General features: G+C 41.2%; 1 protein-coding gene across 1 annotated transcript in view; it reads left to right on the top strand.

Annotated features, from left to right (window-relative positions):
* LOC126272175 (COP9 signalosome complex subunit 2) overlaps positions 1-24,840 on the top strand; it is a 97,039-nt gene that overhangs the window by 12,406 nt on the left and 59,793 nt on the right. Inside the window, exon 3 of the mRNA XM_049974825.1 lies at positions 10,976-11,101. Within this exon, the coding sequence (XP_049830782.1) occupies positions 10,976-11,101 (126 nt within the window). The remainder of the gene's footprint in view (positions 1-10,975; positions 11,102-24,840) is intronic.

The following is a 24,840-nucleotide window of genomic DNA, read 5'->3' as shown; positions in this document are numbered from 1 at the left end:
CATTTCAAGACACTGTCCATTCCGTTCAACTGCTCTTCCAAGTCCTTTGCTGTCTGACACAATGTCATCGGCGAAACTTTAAGTTTTTATTTCTTCTCCATGGATTTTAATACCTACTCCAAATTTTTCTTTTGTTTCCTTTATTGCTTGCTCAATATACAGATTGAATAACATCGGGGAGAGGCTAAAACCCTGTCTCACTCCCTTCCCAACCATTGCTTCCCTTTCATGTCCCTCGACTCTTATAACTGCCAGCTGGTTTCTGTACAAATTGTAAATAGCCTTACGCTCCCTGTATTTTACCCCTGCCACCTTCAGAATTTGGAAGAGAGTATTCCAGTCAACATTGTCAAAAGCTTTCTCTAAGTCTACAAATGCTAGGAGCGTAGGTTTGCCTTTCCTTAATCTAGCTTCTAAGGTAAGTCGTAGGGTCAGTATTGCTTCACGTGTTCCAGTATTTCTACGGAATCCAAACTGATCTTCCCTGAGGTCGGCTTCTACTAGTTTTTCCATTCGTCTGTAAAGAATTCGTGTTAGTATTCTGCAGCCATGACTTATTAAACTGATAATTCGGTAATTTTCACATCTGTCAACACCTGCTCTCTTTTGGATTGGAATTATTATATTCTTCTTGAAGTCTGAGGGTATTTCTCCTGTCTCGTTCATCTTGCTCACCAGATGGTAGAGTTTTGTCAGGACTGGCTCTCCCAAGGCCGTCAGTAGTTCTAATGGAATGTTGTCTACTCCCGGGGCCTTGTTTCAACTCAGGTTTTTCAGTGCTCTGTCAAACTCTTCACGCAGTATCATATCTCCCATTTCATCTACATCCTCTTCCATTTCCATAATATTGTCCTCAAGTACATCTCCCTTGTATAGATCCTCTATATACACCTTCCACCTCTCTGCTCTCCCTTCTTTACTTAAAACTGGGTTTCCATCAGCACTCTTGATATTCATACAAGTGGCTCTTTTTTTCTCCAAAGGTCTCTCTAATTTTCCTGTAGGCAGTATCTATCTTACCCCTAGTGAGATAAGCCTCTACATCCTTACATTTGTCCTCTATCCATGCCTGCTTAGCCATTTTGCACTTCCTGTCGATCTCATTTTTGAGACGTTTGTATTCGTTTTTGCCTACTTCATTTACTGCATTTTTATATTTTCTCCTTTCATCAATTAAATTAAATATTTCTTCTGTTAACCAAGGATTTCTACTAGCCCTCGTCTTTTTACCTACTTTATCCTCTGCTGCCTTCACTACTTGATCCCTCAGAGCTACCCATTCGTCTTCTACTGTATTTCTTTCTCCCATTCTTGTCAATTGTTCCATTATGCTGTCCCTGAAACTCTGTACAACCTCTGGTTTAATCAGTTTATCCAGGTCCCATCTCCTTCAATTCCCACCTTTTTGCAATTTCTTCAGTTTTAATCTACAGGTCATAACCAATAGATTGTGGTCAGAATCCACATCTGCCCCTGGAAACGTCTTACAATTTAAAACCTAGTTCCTAAATCTCTGTCTTACCATTATATAATCTATCTGATACCTTTTAGTACCTCCAGGATTCTTCCATGTATACAACCTTCTTTTATGATTCTTAAACAAAGTGTTAGCTATGATTAAGTTACGCTCTGTGCAAAATTCTACCAGACGGCTTCCTCTTTCATTTCTTAGCCCCAACCCATATGCACCTACTATGTTTCCTTCTCTCCCTTTGCCTACTGTCGAATTCCAGTCACCCATGACTATTAAATTTTCATCTCCCTTCACTATCTGAATAGTTTCTTCTATTTCATCATACATTTCTTCAATTTCTTCGTCATCTGCAGAGCTAGTTGGCATATAAACTTGTACTACTGCAGTAGGCATGGGCTTCATGTCTATCTTGGCCACTATAATACGTTCATTATACTGTTGTCTTTTCATTTCTTTCCAATTTATTATTATTATTATTATTATATTTTAATGAAGTTTGACCACACATGTAAGCACACTGCTGAGCCAAAACATTATGACCACCTGCTTAATAGCTTGTTTGCCTGTCTTTGGAATGATTCTATGTATCAGGGATCCGACAGTTTGTGAGTAGGTCTGTGCATATATGTGGCATTAGATGTCTACGCACAGGTCATGTAATTCGTATAAATAATGGGCCATTTATCTGTGTATGCAGATCGCGCTTGACAGTGACCCACTTGGGTTCCACAGGTTTTACATCAGGTGAATTTGGTTGCCGAGACATCAATGTGAGTTTCTCAAACCACTGTATAACAGTTCTGGCTCAGACACTGACAATTGTACTGCTAAAAGATGACATCATCATCAGAAAAGACATCAAGCGTGAAGGGATGCAGGTGATTTGCAGCTGTCAGTGTGTTTTCGCTTACTATCACAGGTCCAGTGCAAGCACAGGAGAATGTCTCCCAAAGTATAATACTGCTCCCGCCAGCATGTGTCCATGGTGCACTGCACTTTCCGAGTTGCTGTTCATCTCAATGACAGCATTTGTGGAGACAACCAGTGATTTAGTCTAACAAAAATGTGATTCACCCAAAGAGATGACACGTTTCCATTGTTCAACATTCAAATCCTGATGGTCCCATGCCCACTGCAATCATAATAGGCGATGTTGTTGGCTCAACATGTGAACACGTTGGGGTGGTCTGCTGCGGAGCTCCTTGTTCAACAATGTTCGATGAATGGTGTGCTCTGAAACACTTACGCTTGCACAAGCATTGTGTCCTTCTGGCAGAGATGCCACAGGTCACAAACTATCCCACTTTACAGAGCAGACAAGCCTCTGAACCCCATGTTTTGTGAAGAGTTGTGGACATCCAACCATTTAATGCCTAGTGGTAGTTTCTCTACCTCTTTCCGTAAATACTCAGAACAGTAGCATGTGAACATTTGACCAGCTTCACTGTTTGAGATATTCATTCACAGGCTCTGTGTAATAATATGTGCCCTTTGTCAAAGATGCTTATTTCTGTGGATTTCCCCTTTTGCAGCACGTATCGTTGCTAGCGCGATCTCCTGTCCATGTCTGCTCTGCCTACATACTTTAATTATTGCATCACTTGCCCGCGACACCAGCAGGTGGCATCCAACATTGCGATAGGCTGCGGTCATAATGTTTTGGCTTATCAGAGTGTATCATTCATGCAAGGTGCTGGTGAGTTTGCTGTTTAGTTCCCTCGCCCACATATCATCATCATCATCATCATCATCATCATCATCATTCTCTAATTATAAGGAGTATGATTTTATGGGATAACAAGCAAAATTTGTTACTGGATTGAGACTTTTTGGTAGGGAGGACACAGCAGTCTATCTTGGAAAGAGCATCATAGACAGGTGTAAGAATAACTCGGTGTCCCCAAAGCAAGTGTGTTGGGAAACTTACTGTTCATGTTGTATAGTAATGACATTGTAGATAACATTAGGCTAATAGTAAACTCAGGCTTTCCGCATGTGATGTACTCTCTGAAAGAAGCTGTGCAGATATTCAGACATAGCTTCATCAGATTTCAAAATGGTGCAAAGATTTGCAACTTGCTTCAAATGTTCAGAAATATAAAACTGTGCACTTCATAAAATAATATGAAAAAAAACCATAGTATACTATGACTGCAATATGTGTGAGTTGCAGTTGGAATTGGTTAACTTGTACAGATACCTGGGTGTAAGCTTAGTGTGGATACGAAATGGAATGACCACATAGGCTCAGCTGTGGGTAAAACAAGTGTAAGACTTTGCATTTCCCCAGTATTCTTCCAATAAACCAATCAGTCAGCAGGGAACTGAGACAAATTACTTGTGTCCCCCATCATAGAATATTGCTCGAGTGTGTGACTCCCATAGTAGAAAGGACTAATGGGATATTGGATGGATCCAGAGAAGGGCAGCATAATTAGTCAAAGGTTTGTTTGACACGTGAGTGTGTCATAGAGGTGCTGAAGAAACTGAACTGACAGAGTTCTGAAGACAGATGTAAACTATCCCGAGAACTTCTGCTAATAAAATTTCAAGAACGGACGTTAAATGATGACCCTAGGAATATACAAGGTGGGTGAGAAGTTGCATCCTAGTTTTAAATGCCCATATATATTTTATTAATGGATATTTGCATACGGAACAAGTTTTAGTTGGTTCTCATGACCATGAGAATATGTGAACTGCACAAAAATTCCACATATTCTCCTGTGTTGTCACCTAAACATCGTAAACATATAGGATTGTCATAAACTGATTTCTGTGAGAAAATCACAGGTATATTTTGGAGGACAAATGTGGTCCTGTCCTCTAATTCATCCATTGTGTGTGGGTCTGTTTGGTATACCTCTTCTGTCGCCAAACCCCACAGTAAATTGCAATAGGTGAGGTCGGGCTTCTTGGAGGCCATTCTTGGGGTCCCTGCTGTCCAGCCAACATCTTGGAGACTATTCATTGAGTCAGTTACGAACGATGCTGTCAAAATAAGACAGTGCTCTGTCTTGCTGAAAAAGGAAATCTGCAACATTGTCCCACTGTGTTACGTATTCATTCAGCACCTGGTGATACTGGTTCATGGTGTCTCACAGTATGAATGGGCCAGTGAGACAATCCATGGTGCACTGCACCAGAGTGTCAATTTTGGTCAACTCTGTGATTTTTCAATTGCTATTCCTGGATTTGTTTCTTCCCAATAATGGTAGTTGTGTGGATTGATGAGGGCCCCAATGTGAAACACCACCTTATTGTTCCAAATAATGTGCTTGAACAAATAATTTGTCATGCCATGACAACATAATTTCCCCGTATACCATCTGCCTGTCACAGTCCTTCAATGATAACTTCTAAATATAACGAGGTCTCCAGAGCATGTCCTTCTTTAACACAACATTCTGAGAATGATGGATGAAGGGCAACACACAGATTACATACTTCTAGATTTCCGGAAAGCATTTTAGACAGTGCCCATTGCAGGTATGTGCGTATGGAATAAGTTTACACATACTCAAGTGGATTGAAGACTTCTTAAATAATAGAACCCAGTATGTTGTCCTTGACGGCGAGTGTTCATCAGAGACAAGGCTATCATCAGGAGTGCCCCAGGGAAGTGTGATACAACTGTTGTTGTTCTCTGTATCCGTAAATGATTTGGCCAACAGGGTGGGCAGCAATCTGTTGTTGTTTGCCGATGGTACCGTGGTGTATGGTAAGGTGTCGAAGTTGAGTGACTGTAGGAAGATACAAGATGACTTAGGCAAAATCTTCAGTTGGTGTGATGAATAGTAGCTAGCCCTAAATGTGGAAAAATGTAAGTTAATGCAGATGAGTAGGAAAATCATACCTGTAATATACAGATACGTTATTACTCGTGTCCTGCTTGACACAGTCAAGTATTTAAATATCTGGGTGTAATGTTGCAAAGTGATAAAAAATGAAACAAGCATTTGGGAACTGTGGTAGGGAAAGCATTTGGTCAGATTTGATTTATTGGGAGAATTTTAGGAAAGAGTAGTAAACCTGTGAAGGAGACTGTATATAGAATGCTGGTGCGACAGATTCTTGAGTACTGCTAGAGTGTTTGGGATCTGTACCAGGTTGGATTGAAGGAAGACATCGAACCAGTTCGGAGTGGGCTGCTATATTTGTTACCGGTAGCATGGAATAACACGTAAGTGTTATAGAGATACTTCAGCAACTCAAATTGGAATCTTTGGAGGGATGACGAAATTCTTTTCAAGAAACACCGCTGAGAAAATTTAGAGAATCAGCATTTGAAGCTGACAGCTGAATGATTCTACTGCCACAAACATGCACTGTGTGTAAGGACCATAAAGATAAGGTACGAGAAATTAGGGCTCATATGGAGGCATACAGAAGTTTTTTCCCCTCACTCTATTTGTGAGTGGAACAGGAAAGGAAATGACTTGTAGAGGTACAGTGTGCCCTCCGCCATGCACCGTACAGTGGCTTTGGAGTATCGATGTAGATGTAGAACTTACACTGTGTGCATGTTGATTCCATTCCCTTGAGCTGACTGGAGTGTTGATTTACCAGGACCTAGTGTGAAAATGTCCTTCACTGCCCCTACATTTTCTGGAGGTCACACCGAATGTCATCATCTTTGTGGTTTATCAACAACTGAGCCAGCTGTCAATAGCTTGGTGTGATTCCTAATAGTTTCAGCATCAAGTGTGGTGTGAGGGCCAGGAACACCTGTCACCATCACTGAACAAGGGCTAGATCACCACACATCAAACCACAAAGCAACCTGGGTGAACTCTTGTAAAGTTAACTTTCCTGCCACCTCGTCATTCACCATAAGTAGATGCTATGGATGGTCAAAATTTTCTCAGGGATCTTGTAACAAAACACAACTACATTCATTAATAAATATCAACAATCACAAAACTTACGGGCATCTAAAACTAGGGAGCAAAGTCTCACTCACCCTGTACTACAAACCCCCTACGTATCACTCCTGTAGAGACAGTGAGCATAAGATTAATTACAGCATGCACAGATGTATTTAAGCAGTCTTATCTCCTGTGCTCCGTACACGAATGGAAAGGGGGGGGGGGGGTGTTTACAGTGGAATGTACCCTCTGCTCTGCCATCACTTCAGTGATTTGCAGAGTATAGATGTCGATGCAAAGATGTTCATAATGGTGGTAGATATTTGGTAGTCTAGTGTTGACATGTAAATTGTATTTGCTTTTCTTGTGAAGCTGAGCACTGGGTTCCTATGGTTAAACTAAATAATATTTTCCTTAGTATAGACCAGGCAACTATAAATGCAGTGGTAAATGCTAGTGGTTTAGAACACATCACAATGGTGTAGAGGAAGTTAAGACGAATGAGTTGATACAGGACACTTCTGGAAACTATCACAACTGGCATGCACAAACTTTTCACTGTTCTCTTGCTCTCGTCATGCAAACTATTGATCCTAGAGAAAAAATGAATAGGACTTTTACTGTAGGAAATTTAATGTAGTCTAATTTTGTGTTGCTATAAGTTTTCACCAGAGACTGTCATTTTAAAGTTATTAAAGAAAAATGGAAAGAAAGGTGACCTTCAAAGCACCTCCCCTCCCCCTCAAACCATCTAATCAGCCACCACTGGTCAGGATTTTTAGTATGTTGTTTGTGGTACTCTCTCGTAGCACTGTACAAAAATTTGTGACTACACTAATTTTCCCATATTCGACCTTCTTTTGATTTTCATTGACTAGACAGTTGTTAAGCCACTGGCTTACTCATAGTTACAAATTGTAAAATTGACATTTATGTAGCTAGTGACTTTTAACAGTACAAAATGAACAATTAAATTGTATTGTTTGTCTGGGCATCTTCCCATGAAACTACAGTGCTTTTAAGGGTGATTTTGGATCAAATTGTAAATTTACTTAGTTTTTGCACAATGTTTACAAGTTTTGTTGTATTTCCTTGTCCTCATGAGAAAGTAAAATTAATGGTGTTAACGTAACAGCCAACTAAGCCGATGGCATAACAGCCCAGTCATTGATGACAAAAAAGGTCAAATGTTGGAAATAATTTGCGTAGGCACAAAATTTTGTACAGTCCTAGGAGGGAGTGCCATGAACAACATACTAAACATCCTTTCCAGTTGGGGTTGGAGGGGTGAGCATGGGATGGGGTAACATTTGAAGGTGATGTTTGTGCATTTTTCTGGAATAACTCATAAAGAATTTGGCCTCTAGTGAAAACGTATCCCATTTCAAAATTAAAGTACATTAAATTTAAAAAAAGTCCTCATTTTTTCTCTAAGACAAAGTTTGCACAAAGAGAGACTATTGAAAATCTCCTGTGGCTTACATGCATTGTAACTTACGTCGTTTTTTGTATGCCAGTTTGTGATAGTTTCCTGGCTTGGTAAACCACAAATGTATTGCACCAGATTGTTCATCTTGACCTGCTCTTCATCACCATGATACATTGTATGCCCCCCGCTGAAGGGGCTTATGGCTCTTTCATGAGTTTGTGTGTGGTGCACATGATGCCCTGAGGTATTGCAACCCCTTCAGCCCTTTCCTCCCCCTCCCCCCCCCCCCCCCTCTCCACCCCCTTCATACCAGATTGGTAGCAGTTGTCATTTGGGTCCACTTGACACTGCAGTCATGGTTTGCAATCTCTATCCCCCTCCTAACAGGCCACCTATGTCTGCTATACAGACTTCCCAGCTTCAGCAACTACCCCCTCCCTTCTTCATACTTGGGATTTTAATGCCCATCACTCCTTATGAAGCAGTGCTTCTCATCTAATTGGGGTTCCCTCGTAAACCAGTTTCTTGCAGACTACAACCTTCTTAATGATGGTTCCCCTAGCAATTTCAGTGTCACTTATGGCACTTCCTTTGTCATAGATCTTTCACCCACTTTTCCTTCTCTTCTCCTTTCAGTAAACTGGTGACCACATGATGACCACTGTGCTAATTATGAGCTCTCGTTGATTCTTTCATTCCCTTCCCACTTTTGTTGGTCAGATTGCTCCACTGGGCTTGCCATTGCACTGATTAGCTTCTATATATCCTCCAAGTTGTGTTTACCCCCTTTTCATCAGGTTTCATTGATGAGGTCAGTTCTATTATTAACGTTGCCAGCATTGTTGTCCCTTACTTGACTGGCTCCTTTCTTTGCCAGTTGGTCCTGTAATGGAGCACACTTACTGTCAGCACCATCTGCAATCGTTGTCGGGCCTTGCAATGCCGTAAACAGCATTTGTCCTCTGCCAATCTTATTACCTTTAAATGTCTTATTGTCAAAACCTGTTACTTAATCAAACAGAGCAAGTGGATGTGTTGGAAACATTTTGAATCTTCTGTGGGTTCTTCTGTCCTCTCATCACTGGTGTGGGTTACAGTCCGCACCGTCAAAGATTGCCAATGGCAGTTTCCATCACAGGCCTTGCCCTTCTGGGTGGCCGTTGTAGGGATCCAGCGGTTCTCGCAGAACATGCTGTGATCCATCTTGCAACAGTATTGGCATCAGTCTCCTATCCAGCTGCCTTCCTCCTCTGGAAATAATGGGCTGAAACTTCCCTCTTAAGTTGTATCCCTTGTCAGGTGGAGTTCAGTAGGAAACATCTTCTGGATGGGAACTTCTTCTGTCGCTCTCATCTTCCCATGATTCAGCCCTTTGCCCTAATTCTATATGTAACCAATTTCTTAAATACCTGAGTCCTCCACAGTAGCAATATTTCCTCCAGTGTTTAATTGTATTTGGCTCCAAGTCATCTGATCCTCTCATTAGAGAGTCAGGTTGTGGTTCCTGTCCTTAAGCCTGCTAAGAATCTGTCATCCCTTTATAGTTACCGGCTTATCAGTGTAACCAATCACCCCTGAAAGTAATTTGAATGGATGGTGGCTTGTCAGCTTAGTTGGGTCCTCGAATCTTGGGCTATTTTACCTCCTTAGCAGTATGGCTTTAGGGAGGGATGGTCTCTGATAATCATCTGCTTTAATTGGAAAACGCAGTTCAGTAGGCCTTTTCTCAGCACCGCCGTCTTATCACAGTTTTCTTCGCTCTTCATAAGGCCTATGACACAGCTTGGTACTATAACATCTTACTTACACTCAGTGAATGAGGTCTTTGGAGCCCCCTCCCAATTGTATTCACCAGTTCCTGTTCCACTGGTCATTCTGAGTTTGGGTTGCCAATGTTCATTGCTCTCCACAGACCCAGGAGAATAGTGTTCCACAGGGCTCGATATTAAGTGTCCTTTTGCTCATTGCTATTGATGTTCTCTTGTCCTTTCAGAGCCACTGATCACCCCTGCTCTGTATGTGGATGATTGCTTTATCTGGGCTGGTTCCCACTTGGTGGCCTCTGTGTAACAACAGCTCCAGGTATCATCTGGTACACTTGTGTGTGGACACACTCACATAGTTTTAAATTGTATGCCCCCTATTAAATCATGGGTGATGCATTTGTTGTTGTATTATGATCAGTCCTGACCAGAGCTCTACACAGATGCCCAGTGCCTGACTGTGATCCCCCAGTTCCTTTTCTTGAGTCTTCTTTTTGACAACAAGGTAACTTGGTTGCCTTCAGAAGATTTGCTATCTATGTAAACTCTATACCCTTCACTTCCATGCCCACACCTCTTGAGGTGCGAATCGTTAGACTCTTCTCTGCCTTTATCGGGCATTAATTCTGTCCTTTCTGGATTATGGATCCACACTGCTGCTCTAGGACCTGGCCCACCATTGTGGTATCTGTTTAGCCAAAGGTGCCTTTCTTACTAGTCCTGTCTATAGTCATCGGGTTGACGCTGCCAGCAATAATATAAACGTTTGTACATTCTTAATGGAAAGTAAACAAATTGAATTGTATAATAATCTTTGCTTCTCTGGATGTTCTGGAAAACTACTGCAGATACATGTCTCAGACATGTTTTATTCAATTCACCAGACCGATGACAACAAAATAAATGGAAAGCCTGCTTTACTTTAACCTTGTACAGTTTTGTGATGGCTTTGTGTTAGCAAAGTTGCTACATTTCTGGCAAAATCTTTTATTAGCCATAACTCTGTAACTAATCATTTGTGGATCTATGTTTATATGAATTTCTTTCTTTAGTTTTACTTGTAGAATAACATATTAAAATATTTGCCTATCTTCCTGAATCACCCTGTATTTGTAGTCTTCATTGTTGTTATTAAAATGGAAGATCAAAATTTCACAAAATTTTGCCTTCCCCAAGACTGATATACACTACGAAAACCATTGATATACACTACGAAAACCATAGACAGTATACAACATATTTAAAAGCAGCATATGTGGATTATCTGCTAAAAATTTTAAGAATGCTTTTGCTGGTGTAAAGGTTGGCTGTTAAGACATAACAGAGTAAAGTGTTGCTATTATAATTACTAAAATAATCCACGTAATCAAGTATGCATGTTGCAGTAATTGTTTTACATATTAATTAAATTGATATTTTCTTTCATTTATGTACATTACAGGGAAACTACAAGGAAATGATGTCACGATACAAACAACTTCTAACATACATAAAGAGTGCAGTCACTAGGAATCACAGTGAGAAGTCAATCAATTCTATTTTGGATTATATTTCCACATCCAAAAACGTAAGTAATTCTGTGTGCCACATTTTTCCTCAACTATTATTACATTGTTGTTGTTGTTGTTGTTGTTGTTGTTGTTGTTGTCTTCAGTCCAGAGACTGGTTTGATGCAGCTCTCCATGGTACTCTATCCTGTGCAAGCTTCTTTATCTCTGAGTAACTACTGCAATCTACATCCTTCATAATCTGCTTCGTGTATTCATCTCTTGGTCTCCCTTTACGATTTTTACCCTCCACGCTGCCCTCCAATGCTAAATTTATGACCCCTTGATGCCTCAGAACATGTCCTACCAACCGATCCCTTCTTCTCGTCACGTTGTGCCACAAACTCCTCTTCTCCCCAATTCTATTCAATACCTCCTCATTAGTTATGTGATCTACCCATCTAATCGTCAGCATTCTTCTGTAGCACCACATTTCGAGAGCTTCTATTCTCTTCTTGTCCAAACTATTTATCACCCGTGTTTCACTTCCATACAAATACTTTCAGAAACGACTTCCTGACAAATCTCTATGTTAACAAATTTCTCTTCTTCAGAAACGCTTTCCTTGCCATTGCTAGTCTACATTTTATATCCTCTCTACTTCGACCATCATCAGTTATTTTGCTCTCCAAATAGCAAAACTCCTTTACTGCTTTAAGTGTGTCATTTCTTAATCTAATTCCCTCAGCATCACCCGACTTAATTCGACTACATTCAATTATCCTCGTTTTGCTTTTGTTGATGTTCATCTTATATCCTCCTTTCAAGACACTGTCCATTCCATTCAACTGCTCTTCCAAGTCCTTTGCTGTCTCTGACAGAATTACGATATCATCAGCGAACCTCTAAATTTTATTTCTTCTCCATGGATTTTAATCACTACTCCAAATTTTTCTCTCGTTTCCTTTACTGCTTGCTCAATATACAGATTGAATAACATCTGGGATATGCTACAGTCCTGTCTCACTCCTTTCCCAACCACTGCTTCCCTTTTGTGCCCCTCAACTCTTATAACTGCCATCTGGTTTCTGTACAAATTGTAAATAGCCTTTCACTCCCTGTATTTTACCCCTGCCACCCTCAGAATTTGAAAGAGAGTATTCCAGTTGACGTTGTCAAAAGCTTTCTCTATTTCATTATAAATTCAAAAATAACACTTCTGCCTAATTGGATTAAATTTTGTTGATCCTTAAAGTGACACTGGTAAAGACGTATACTACTGGTAAACAAATATAGTTACCATGTATAATTGTTTCTCTTGATTTATTGGCATGCATTTTTACCAACTTATACCTCATGGTATAGTTAAAAATACGTCATAAATTAAACAGTTTTATTCATTACTATTCCCAAAGAGTACAGATGTAGAGAAATACAGGATGCAGCATAACACTGCTAAGAAACTTCCAATAAGATTGGTGAAAGTCGCAACAGGAAAAGGAGAGCTCTACTGGTAGGTAGGAGTCATGGGAGGGATGTAAGCCAGCAGCTACCATTTTTGAAATCAGTAAAAAGATAACAAAATTAATAACGGCAAGACATTAAAGACACCTTGGATCACTACAGGTATTAGTACCGTCACAGCATGGAAAAAATAAATAATAGCCCAGAAATGTTGTAATATAAACAGCACTGTAACATACTGTAAAAAAATCTAGGGATGTGCACATCTTGTAAGAAGAGCTACCTTTATGATAAGTTCTACAAAGCTGCTTGCAGAAAGAAAATGAAAATTTCCTGTGCACAACATCTGGGTAGTCAGAGAACACTTGGTGTACCCAGACATCAAGCTGAAGTGTCAGGTTGTCTTAATAATAAGAAAACCATCTTTGGATTACTGCCATTTGCAGTAATTTGAAACATACTGCAATAAAAAGAACTGAATAAACAGTTTGCATTGAAATTCAACAATGTTGATACTGTCATTTTATACTGATGACCATAAAAGATAAACTCAAAATTGGTGTTGTTTATGCAAGTATCAAAATTTATAGCACCGCTGTAAAAGTGTCGGGTCTGTTGTTGCAATGTTAACTGCTTAACTCATCAACTGCTGACAAATGGAGAAGTGTCAACAAGTAAAAATAATAGATAACAAATGGAAGGATGCAGAAAATAATGAAACTTAGGCGACACATCACTACAGTAATATTGCGTTGATAACACATTTCTGATGTTTCTTGATGTTGTAGTAGTAGTAGTAGTAGTAGTAGTAGTAGTAGTAGAAGAAGAGTTTGTGAAACACTAACAAGCCTTGGAAAAAGGTGTGTTCTCAGAATTGCCAGCATATCTTTGGAGCTGCTACAGGAGATGACAATATATGAGCTTTCGGTGGTGGGGAGGGTTTCAGTTGGCTAGCCACTAGGTCGGCGGAATTGGCTACTGTCACACTGGAAGAGAACCCATCACCGTTAGCTCATATTGCCACCAGCTAAATGTGTTTTTGATGGCTCCAGTCAACCACAGCTTGGACAGCACTCACAAAGGCTGGAAAAGCTGGAAGTGCAGTATTCATGAAGCACCAGTATTTCTTTATTACTAAACTCGACACTAATCTCGGCTACAAAGCAGAGCTGCATGTGCACTTTAGTAGCCTGTATCCTTCTTGGAAAGCATTACAAGAGAGAATTGCAGATCAGACAGACTAGGTAATGAGAGGCCTGATACCAATAACAGCACTGAACAAGGTCAGAGATAACATTACTCACATTACCCAGGGGACTGTTTCACATTTGTGGAGCACAGTGGATCAATAAGTCATATAGAGTAGCAGCAACAATGGATCCTAAGGGAAGTATGTAATGGAAAAGAACTGAAAACCTCAGGGCTAAATTTAATACAGCAGTCACAGAATACAGAGGAATATCTCCTATAGATTCTCTGAATTCCCAAGCACATAATCACCATTATACCAGAGTACCTGTCACAAATGCACTTAGTTTTGACGCTTGTCTATGCAGCAACACATTTGAGCAGCTGGAAAGATAGTGCCAGTATATGAACAATGTATTGAGACTACATACCACCTCCGAAAAGATGTCTCACTAGTAACACAGGAAATTTTATGAAGGCTTTTCTAACAGTACCCCTGGGAGGAGGAACACTCTGGAGCATTCCATGCAGTGTCTCGGAGCCTATGTGGAGGGGAAAGCAAACTCACTGTGCCCTGGACATGTTAAGCCACAGCTGACACAAGAATTTTGTGTTCAGTGGCATCTATGGTCGGTTGTGGAAGTCCTGTTCCTCAAAAAGATTGCAAGACTTACCAAGCGGGAAAGCGCCGGTAGACAGGCACAATAAAATAACACACACACACACACACACAATTTCTAGCTTTCGCAACCAACGGTTGCTTCTTCAGGAAAGAGGGAAGGAGAGGGAAAGACGAAAGGATGTGGGTTTTAAGGGAGAGGGTAAGGAGTCATTCCAATCCCGGGAGCGGAAAGACTTACCTCAGGAGGAACACACACACACACACACAGAAGTGCAGAGGCAAAGATGATGTTGAATGACAGGTGAGGTATGAGTGGCGGCAACTTGAAATTAGCGGAGATTGAGGCCTGGTGGATAACGAGAAGAGAGGATATATTGAAGTGCAAGTTCCCAACTCCGGAGTTCGGATAGGTTGGTGTTGGTGGGAAGTATCCAGATAACACGGACGGTTTAACACTGTGCCAAGATGTGCTGGCCGTGTACCAAGGCATGTTCAGCCACAGGGTGATCCTCATTACCAACAAACACTGTCTGCCTGTGTCCATTCATGCGAATGGACAGTTTGTTGCTGGTCATTCCCACATAGAAAGTGTCACAGTGTAGGCAGGTCAGTTGGTAAATCACGTGGGTGCTTTCACACGTGGCTCTGCCTTTGATCGTGTACACCTTCCGGGTTACAGGACTGTAGTAGGTGGTGGTGGTGGTGGGAGTGTGCATAGGACAGGTTTTACACCGGGGGCGGTTACAAGGGTAGGCGCCAGAGGGTAGGGAAGGTGGTTTGGGGATTTCATAGTGATGAACCAAGAGGTTACTAAGGTTAGGTGGACGGCGGAAAGACACTCTTGGTGGAGTGGGGAGGATTTCATGAAGGATGGAACTCATTTCAGGGCAGGATTTGAGGAAGTCGTATCCCTGCTGGAGGGCCACATTCAGAGTCTGATCCAGTCCCAGAAAGTATCCTGTCACAAGTGGGGCACTTTTGTGGTTCTTCTGTGGGAAGTTCTGGGTTTGAGGGGATGAGGAAGTGGCTCTGGTTATTTGCTTCTGTACCAAGTCGGGAGGGTGGTTGCAGGATGTGAAAGCTGTTTTCAGGTTGTTGGTGTAATGGTTCAGGGATTCAGGACTGGAGCAGATTCGTTTGCCACGAAGGCCTAGGCTGTAGGGAAGGGACCGTTTGATATGGAATGGGTGGCAGCTGTCATAATGGAGGTACTGTTGCTTGTTGGTGGGTTTGATGTGGACGGATGTGTGAAGCTGGCCATTGGACAGATGGAGGTAAACGTCAAGGAAAGTGGCATATGATTAGGAGTAGGAGCAGGTGAATCTGATGGAACCAAAGGAGTTGAGGTTGGAGAGGAAATTCTGGAGTTGTTCTTCACTGTGAGTCCAGATCATGAAGATGTCATCAATAAATCTGTACCAAACTTTGGGTTGGCAGGCTTGGGTAACCAAGAAGGCTTCCTCTAAGCGACCCATAAATAGGTTGGCATATGAGGTGGCCATTCTGGTACTCATGGCGGTTCCCTTTAATTGTTGGTATGTCTGGCCTTCAAAAGTGAAGAAGTTGTGGGTCAGGATAAAGTTGGCTAAGGTGATGAGGAAAGAGGTTTTAGGTAGGGTGGCAGGTGATTGGCGTGAAAAGAAGTGCTCCATTGCAGCGAGGCCCTGGACGTGCGGGATATTTGTGTATAGGGAAGTCGCATCAATGGTTACAAGGATGGTTTCCGGGGGTAACAGACTGGGTACGGATTCCAGGCGTTCGAGAAAGTGGTTGGTGTCTTTGATGAAGGATGGGAGACTGCATGTAATGGGTTGAATGTGATCTACGTAGGCAGAGAAACGTTCTGTGGGGGCTTGGTAACCAGCTACAATGGGGCGGCCGGGATGTTTGGGTTTGTGAATTTTAGGAAGTAGGTAGAAGGTAGGAGTGCGAGGTGTCGGTGGAGTCAGGAGTTTGATGGAGTCAGGTGAAAGGTTTTGTAGGGGGCCTAAGGTTCTGAGGATTTCTTGGACATCAGGAATGGGATTACCTTGGCAAACTTTGTATGTAGAGTTGTCTGAAAGCTGACGCAGTACCTCAGCCACATACTCCCGACGATCAAGTACCACCATCGGGGAACCCTTGTCAGCCGGAAGAATGATGATGGATCGGTCAGCTTTCAGATCACTGATAGCCTGGGCTTCGGCTGTGGTGATGTTGGGAGTAGAATTAAGGTTTTTCAAGAAAGATTGAGAGGCAAGGCTGGAAGTGAGAAATTCCTGGAAGGTTTGGAGAGGGTGATTTTGAGGAAGAGGAGCTGGGTCCCGCTGTGATGGAGGACGAAAGTGCTCCAGGCAGGGTTCAGTTTGGATAGAGTCTTGAGGAGTTGGATCATTAGGAATGGGATCAGAATTATTTTTCTTCGTGGCAAAGTGATATTTCCAGCAGAGACTAAGAGTGTAGGACATTACACCAACAACCTGAAAACAGCTTTCGCATCCTGCAACCACCCTCCCGACTTGGTACAGAAGCAAATAACCAGAGCCACTTCCTCATCCCCTCAAACCCAGAACTTCCCACAGAAGAACCACAAAAGTGCCCCACTTGTGACAGGATACTTTCCGGGACTGGATCAGACTCTGAATGTGGCCCTCCAGCAGGGATACGACTTCCTCAAATCCTGCCCTGAAATGAGATCCTTCCTTCATGAAATCCTCCCCATTCCACCAAGAGTGTCTTTCCGCCGTCCACCTAACCTTCATAACCTCTTGGTTCATCCCTATGAAATCCCCAAGCCACCGTCCCTACCCTCTGCCTCCTACCCTTGTAACCGCCCCCGGTGTAAAACCTGTCCTATGCACACTCCCACCACCACCTACTCCACTCCTGTAACCCGTAAGGTGTACACAATCAAAGGCAGAGCCACATGTGAAAGCACCCACGTGATTTACCAACTGACCTGCCTACACTGTGACGCTTTCTATGTGGGAATGACCAGCAACAAACTGTCCATTCGCATGAATGGACAAAGGCAGACAGTGTTTGTTGGTAATGAGGATCACCCTGTGGCTAAATATGCCTTGGTGCACGGCCAGCACATCTTTGCACAGTGTTACACCGTCCGGGTTATCTGGATACTTCCCACCAACACCAACCTATCTGAACTACGGAGATGGGAACTTGCCCTTCAATATATCCTCTCTTCTCGTTATCCACCAGGCCTCAATGTCCGCTAATTTCAAGTTGCCGCCACTCATACCTCACCTGTCATTCAACATCATCTTTGCCTCTGCACTTCCGCCTCGACTGACAACTCTGCCCAAACTCTTTGTCTGTAAATATATCTGCTTGTGTCTGTATATGTATGGGTGCGCGTGTGTGCGCGTGTGTATACCTATCCTTTTTTCCCCCTGAGGTAAGTCTTTCCGCCCCCGGGATTGGAATGACTCCTTACCCTCTCCCTTAAAACCCACATTCTTTCGTCTTTCCCTCTCCTTCCCTCTTTCCTGAAGAAGCAACCGTTGGTTGCGAAAGCTAGAAATTGTGTGTTTGTGTGTTATTTTATTGTGCCTGTCTACTGACACTTTCCCGCTTGGTAAGTCTTGGAATCTTTGTTTTTAATATATTTTTCCCATGTGGAAGTTTATATAGACGTCCTGCAGTGCCTTGTATGTCTCAAAGTATTTAATTCTGTTAAGAAGTACTTCATACAGTGTCATTATGCACATCTTTACACAGCCCATTACGAGCAGATAGGAGGCGAAACAAGCAAAGAACTTGTAGCCAGCCTTAAAAATGACATACCTGGAGATGTAAGTTTAAAAAAGGGTTCTTAGATCAGAAGTTATAGAAGTAAACAGCATAGTTCATGTACTGTAATGAGTTTATACTATTCAGGTAAATGATAGTGAAGAAAACAGAACTGAAGCAGCAGTTTGTGCAAGCTACGAAGTTGCTCACATTATAGTGACGAGTGGCAAGCTGTTTTCTGTGGGGCTTTTGTAAAATTGTGCATGGTAGCAATTGAAGAATGTTTGTTCCAAAGGCAGCTGCAGGTAATCAAAGGGGTTTGCCTTTCAAAGCATACATGTCTTGTCTAATCCTCAACCTCGAAACGAATTTAGCCAAAAAAAAAAATAAATAAATAAATAAATAAATAAATAAAAATAAAGACCTTTGTTGCATTTTCACTAGCACTTGACAGTCACTGATGTATGTGACTGTGCTCAACCTTCAATATTTGTGCATGGTGTTGATGTGGGGCCAGATGTGGTACCATTCTATTACACTGCAACAGGACTAGATTTTTTTTTTTTTTTAACTGTCGGTGAATCAGTGGACATTATGAGTTTGCCTTGGGCTAAGCTCCATTCTGTAGCCACGGATAGTGTGCCACAAAAATTGTGGGGGGTGTCATCAAGGTTTCGCTTCTCGTTTGAAAAGTAAACACATGAATCGATTAGGAAAAGATATTGGACTGTTCACCAGAAGGCACTGTGTGCTGAAACAGTGGAACTAAGTGGTGTAATGAAAGTTGTGGTCAGGTGTGTGAATTTTGCATGTCATTGTGATTTAAATTGCCACCATTCCAAAGGATTCTTGAAAGATGAGGAAACATAGTGTGGGGCCATACCTAACCACAGCACAGTTCATTAGCAGAGTTGAGGATAAGTGGTTGATGTTTTCTTTGCCATTAGTGAGTAAATAAATCTCTTTTTGGAAAGGAAAGGGGAAGAAATAAGTCGCCTAAACGATGTTAAATTGGCATCGGACATAAATTTAAATCTGTCATTGCAGGGTAAAGAGTAGCTAATAGTTGACATAAACAACTAAATCAATGTGTTCATAGGCAAGTCAAGTTTGTGTGAGAGGCAGATAGGTTAAGGAATTTTAACTTTGTTCAGTTGTCACACTTCTTTAAAATTACCTGACGGTACCAGTTTCAGTGATTAACAAGCTGAGATAAGGCAGCTCATCATATCTTTTGAATCAAGATTTTGAGAGCTTGAATTTTTGAAATGGAAAGGAAATTGTTCTGCAAGCCTTTCTCAGTTTCACACAATGATTTACCATCCTTGCTCCAGGTGGGAGCTATTGATCTCCAAAATTCAACTTTGCTGAAAAACAAATACTACAGCAGACTGGATTTCTTATGGTGGTATCGTTCATTACAGCAAAAAACATTTCTGAAGCCCCCCACAAAAATGCCACACAGATCATGTGCATGATTTGATGCTACATATTCTTGTGAGAGCTTTTCTCTGCAATGAAAAGAATAAAAACCAAGGAACAATCTTTTCTTCAGGATGAGACACTGAAGGCTATCGTCCACATTAACACTGCAAACACTTTGATGCTTGATATTTCCACTCTCATTGTGGAAAAAAAGTGTAATTTCAGATGCCCAATAAATGTATGCAATTTCTTTTAAAATAGTTGTTTCTTATTTATTTTCTTAACTTCCCATTTCCCCAAGGTAGCATACTGTACTCTCGTAGCCACTAAGAGTAAGACATTGGCGGTCATTTAAGGTGCGGCAGGCAGACTATTACTATGCCTCGGGCTGCTGGCCCATTTGTTCACAGCAAGTGACAACGCTCTGTAGCTCAGCACAGGGCTCTTCAGCTGGAACAGCCTGCTCTGTGTGGAAAAAAGGAGTGAATTATGACCCATTTGACGTCTGGATAAAAGTGAGAAGGAAATAGTAAAACACACGTAAGGAGTGGAACACAACACCACTATATAAGGTGCCACTGTGGCAATAGCATAAACATTAAGCTGGAAAGTGCCAGACCCGAACAATATTCAAAATGTCTAGCTTAAACTCTTCGACCTGACTTATGACTATCAGGTTCAGTTCCTTTGTTCAGCAGCCAGATATTATCCTCGAGGCCAGGCACGATATACTTTCTGCCAAAACAGAGAGCATGACAAATGCTACTAACAACATGCTTAAAATTATTTAATTGAGTAGATAAAAAATCTACTCACCAAGTGACTGCAAAACACACACTTAAGACTATTGTGATTGGTAAACTTTTGGAGCCATTGGCTCTTTCTCCAGGTAGAAGGGTTGAAGGGGAAGGAAGAAGGGTGAAGGAAAAGGACAGGAGAGGTCTAGGAAAAGAGGTAAATTTCGGGAAAGTCACCCAGAACTGCAGGTCAGTGGAGACTTAACCATACTAGATGAGAAGGAAACAACATACTTATGGACATTGTAATGTGTTCACTTTATGTGTAAGGAATGTGCTGGATAGACATTTGACGCAAATAAAAATATTAGCAGAAGAACATAAATGCTGTGTGAAGGAATCTAAATGTTGCAAAGAACAGCCCATCATAGCTTCGGCCATTGTAGAGTGCACAGCAAATAAAAACAATTTCAGCTTAACAATGATTACAAAAAGAATTTGACTCTGTTCCATGTTATTACAGATTTGCAGATTTTGTAAAATAAACAGTTCAATCACCACCACACTGGATTTATGATTTATTCATCTCATGATGTACATTTGCGATCCATTTGGTTTGCATACAGGAGTCATGTCAAAAATTAATAATACAGTTACAATGATTTTTACATCAATAAATAATAGGACTAAAATAAATAACAACACTATAATGATATTTCTTGGAATGTGTAATACGTTGTATCCAGCTCAAATTTCCAGTTCTTTGTACATGAATTCAGCCACTGAGTAATAACCTTTTGGTATCAGTGCCTCATATAGCTTTCTGTTGAGTGGACCTAAATTCATCTGCATTAACTTGTTCCCTTTTAATTTATTACAAATTTTCATTCCCATGTATTGTGGTGCCTGGGCGTATAGTCTGAGGTGGTGTGTGTGGGGGCATAAAACATTCTCATCCATTATGAAGCAATATCTTCAGCTCAAAAACAACAAAATAATAAGTTAATAACAAAGTAAATTAGATTCATGAGAGGCATATCTCGAGGATGAAAGATTAAGCCAATTTTGGTTTCTTTTAGCACTTCAAAAATTCTCCTCTGTATTCAGTCCAATTGGATATGGGTTTACCATCGAAAACATCAACTGCTTAAACTGGATGTTAAATCATCTGATGTACATGGATGGCACTTAACTGCAGGCCTCTACAGGTCTACACTCAAACGGGATAGGAACTGAAATTGAGAGTAGCAGAGCAAAATCTGATATGCTGAACTGTGTTCAAATGTTCTTTACAAATGGAAAATCCAAGGGTTTTGCCAAAGTTTAATTCTTGTAACATTGCAAAGATGACTGATAGATATTAGTGTGAGTGATGTTGATGGAAAGCTGAAATAACTATTATTGAACAAAGCTCCAGAGGCTAATGGCATACGTATCAGATTCTATACCAAATTTATGGCCACGTTAGGTTGTCTCTTAACTATAATATACCATACATTACTGAAGTGTAACACTGTGCACAGAATTTGGAAGAAAGCGTAGGTTACACTCATCTGTGAGAAGAGTATCATAGTGATACATTAAAGAAACATTCAATATCGTTGACTTCCTTCTGTTACAGAACTTTGGTATGTATTCTGATCTCGAATGTAATGAGGTACCTTGAACAGAATGACTCCCTTCATCCCAACCAGCATGAATTGGTTATGGATAAAGCAGCTCATGCTTTTCCCACATAGCATCGTGAAGGCCATAGATCAAAGAAATCTGTTAGGTGCTGTATTTCTAGACTTCCGGTAAGCATATGACTTGATACTACTCTAACCATAATTAATGAAAGTATTATACTGGATATCAAAAGAAATTTGTATCTGGATTGAATATTTCTTTGAGAAAGCACAGCACATTATTTTGACAGGGAATCATTGACAGATACACTGTGTGGTTATAATTAAAATGCATCTATTCACAGAGGTTCAGTGTGGGATGTAATTATAGTACGTCAGTGGAACTTGATAGTATTCCAGTGCATTAATGCAGGTTACACTGGAAAAAATTGGTTCAAATTTTGGCCACCACGTGCAAATCTGGCACCGCAAATGCAAGAAAAATTTGTGAAAATATTTCCATATGCAATTGATTAGGAATGGGACATGGGTAGAAAAGGTTAAACAAGTGGAAAGGGCATAATGTTGATTTTATTATTAACCTTTGCTTGCACAGTTTCTTTAATATGAGCTCTGGAGATATGGAGGATATGCTGAATCTGTAAAACTACATGATCAACAGTTGCTTGCAGCAGCTCCAGTGGAGTCCAAGCAATGTCCCTGGTGAGTGTTCTTTTAGGTATTCCCCCAGCTAAAAGTCACATGGATCAGGTGATCTTGCAGGCCATGCATCTGGAAAATTTCTAGAGAGTATGGAAGCTTGCATTAAGCAGGTTGTTCAGTGGGTGAGGACGTGAGTTGTCCCATCCTGCTTGAAAACAGTGGTTTCCACACAGTAGTGCTCTCCCAAAGTGGGAATCACACGTTGTACAAAAAAGTCTTGGCAACATGCAGACATCACGGTACATCTGACTGGGGCCCCTGGTTGTATTCTTTTCGAAGAAGAATGAACCGAGAATAAATATGCTTGTAAATCCACACCACACAGTCAAATATAATGAGTGCAGTTACTTTTTATGTACAACACAAAATTTAACAGTACTCTAAATTTGCCAGTGCTGTGTATTAACTGCAACCTGCAGTGTTGTAACATATACCTCGTCACTCCGTAGAATACTGCCAAGCCACATGTCATCAATTTCGATCTCTGCCAGGAATCGAGGAGCAAATCCAGAATGTTGCTGCAGATCGTGAGGTTTCAGGTACTGCATTGTCTGGATCATGTGCGGGTGCCAGTGTAAAATAGACCGCAAAACTTGCTGTACTGTTGACCATGGGATGGACAATTCTCGTGACACTGCCCGAGCACAAGCACCAGTATTTCGGGAGCATGTGCTGCATCATCAGTTACAGCAGTAGCGACCTCGTCAATAACTTCCACTGGGATTGGACACCTTTGTCTTCCAGGTGCCACATCAAGCTCACACGTTTTCAAATTTCATTATCTTCTTCTTCAAACCATTTAATAACATTGGGCCTCTCCTCAGACCTTTCAGTCAGTGGTAACTCTCACTGCAGCACTGTAATTGCTGCAGTTCACATAAAACAGTTTCATTAACAGTGCACGGTCTGTCTTCTTGATAGCCATACTGTTCACTCGTGCTGTGGCATGTCACACGACAGCTTGGATGTCGTACTATCATATACTATATAGTGCCAGAATTGCACCTGCAATTGGAACTAATTTTTCTGCAGTGTAAATCAGTTCTGTATAATGCATTAGCACATTTGCCAAGTTTTGGTGTCCTACAATAACTACAGCTCACAATGGGCCTCTGTGAGTAAATGCTCTTTGATGACGACCAACTGGTAGAAGCAACACAGGGTGTCCCAGGCAAGTGTGTCGAGACCCTTTGTGTTAAAGTTACATATTAATAACACATCAGACAGTGTTAATAGTATTGCAGGATGGCGGGTTAAAAGTCGTGTTGTGTTGCGTAATTGTTTGACCACAGTCTTTGTTGTACTGTGCGCTACAAAAAGTTCCACCTACCTCAGTACAGCGTCTGGTCACCAACCCGATTCTCTGCATACTTAGATATTGTTCAGCGTTGAAGAAAAACATTGTCAATACTTATGTTTGCAAAGTCTGCCTAAACTCTGGTAGCAAGCTATCCTGTAGTATCTTGTAACATTTTTCGGGTGGAGGACAGTTGCTTCATTGTTTTAAAGAAAATGCCAAAATTCTGCAACAAGTTCCTTCTTTAAGGTTCAAAATTAAAGAATTAGCCATCAGCCTGTATTCATTCAAACGACTAATATCAATGTCCTCAGCTCACAGTTCATACAACCCAGTATACATGCACGATAACCAGAAATGTACTAATTCCGACCCGAATTACTATGTGATCCACAGTCAATGCTCTGTTACAATATATGAGTTTGACATTGGTTCTCTCTCTCTCTCTCTCTCTCTCTCTCTCTCTCTCTCTCTCCCTCTCTCTCCCTCCTTCCCCCCTCCCCCCCACCAGTGGACTTCTAATAAAGAAACTGCTTGCCAACTATTCCACAGGTGAATATGAAACAAACCACGTGGATTCTACAAAGGCCAAAAGTTCACACGTTTCCAACTAAACACTTCATAAAGCTCAAATTACCACAATCTGTCCGTAAATGAAACTACTTTCGCGGCAATACCACCCAGATGCGAAATACCAGTACCTTCTTCATTTTACTCATAACATATGTTAAAAACAAAGATTCCATAACTTACCAAGCGGGAAAGCGCTGGTAGATAGGCACAATAAAAAAAATAAAATAAAGCACACACACACACACACACACACACACACACACACACACACAATTTCGAGCTTTCGCAACCCATGGTTGCTTCAACAGGAAAGAGCTTCCCTCTTTCCTGTCGAAGTAACCGTGGGTTGCGAAAGCTCGAAATTTTGTGTGTGTGTGTGTGTGTGTGTGTGTGTGTGTGTGTGTGTGTGTGTGTGTGTGTTTTTAATGTGCCTATCTTCCAGTGCTTTCCCACT

Source organism: Schistocerca gregaria, chromosome 5 (assembly GCF_023897955.1).
Source record: "Schistocerca gregaria isolate iqSchGreg1 chromosome 5, iqSchGreg1.2, whole genome shotgun sequence".
Taxonomy (NCBI): Eukaryota; Metazoa; Arthropoda; class Insecta; order Orthoptera; family Acrididae; genus Schistocerca; species Schistocerca gregaria.
This window is presented reverse-complemented; position numbering and strand designations above follow the sequence as displayed.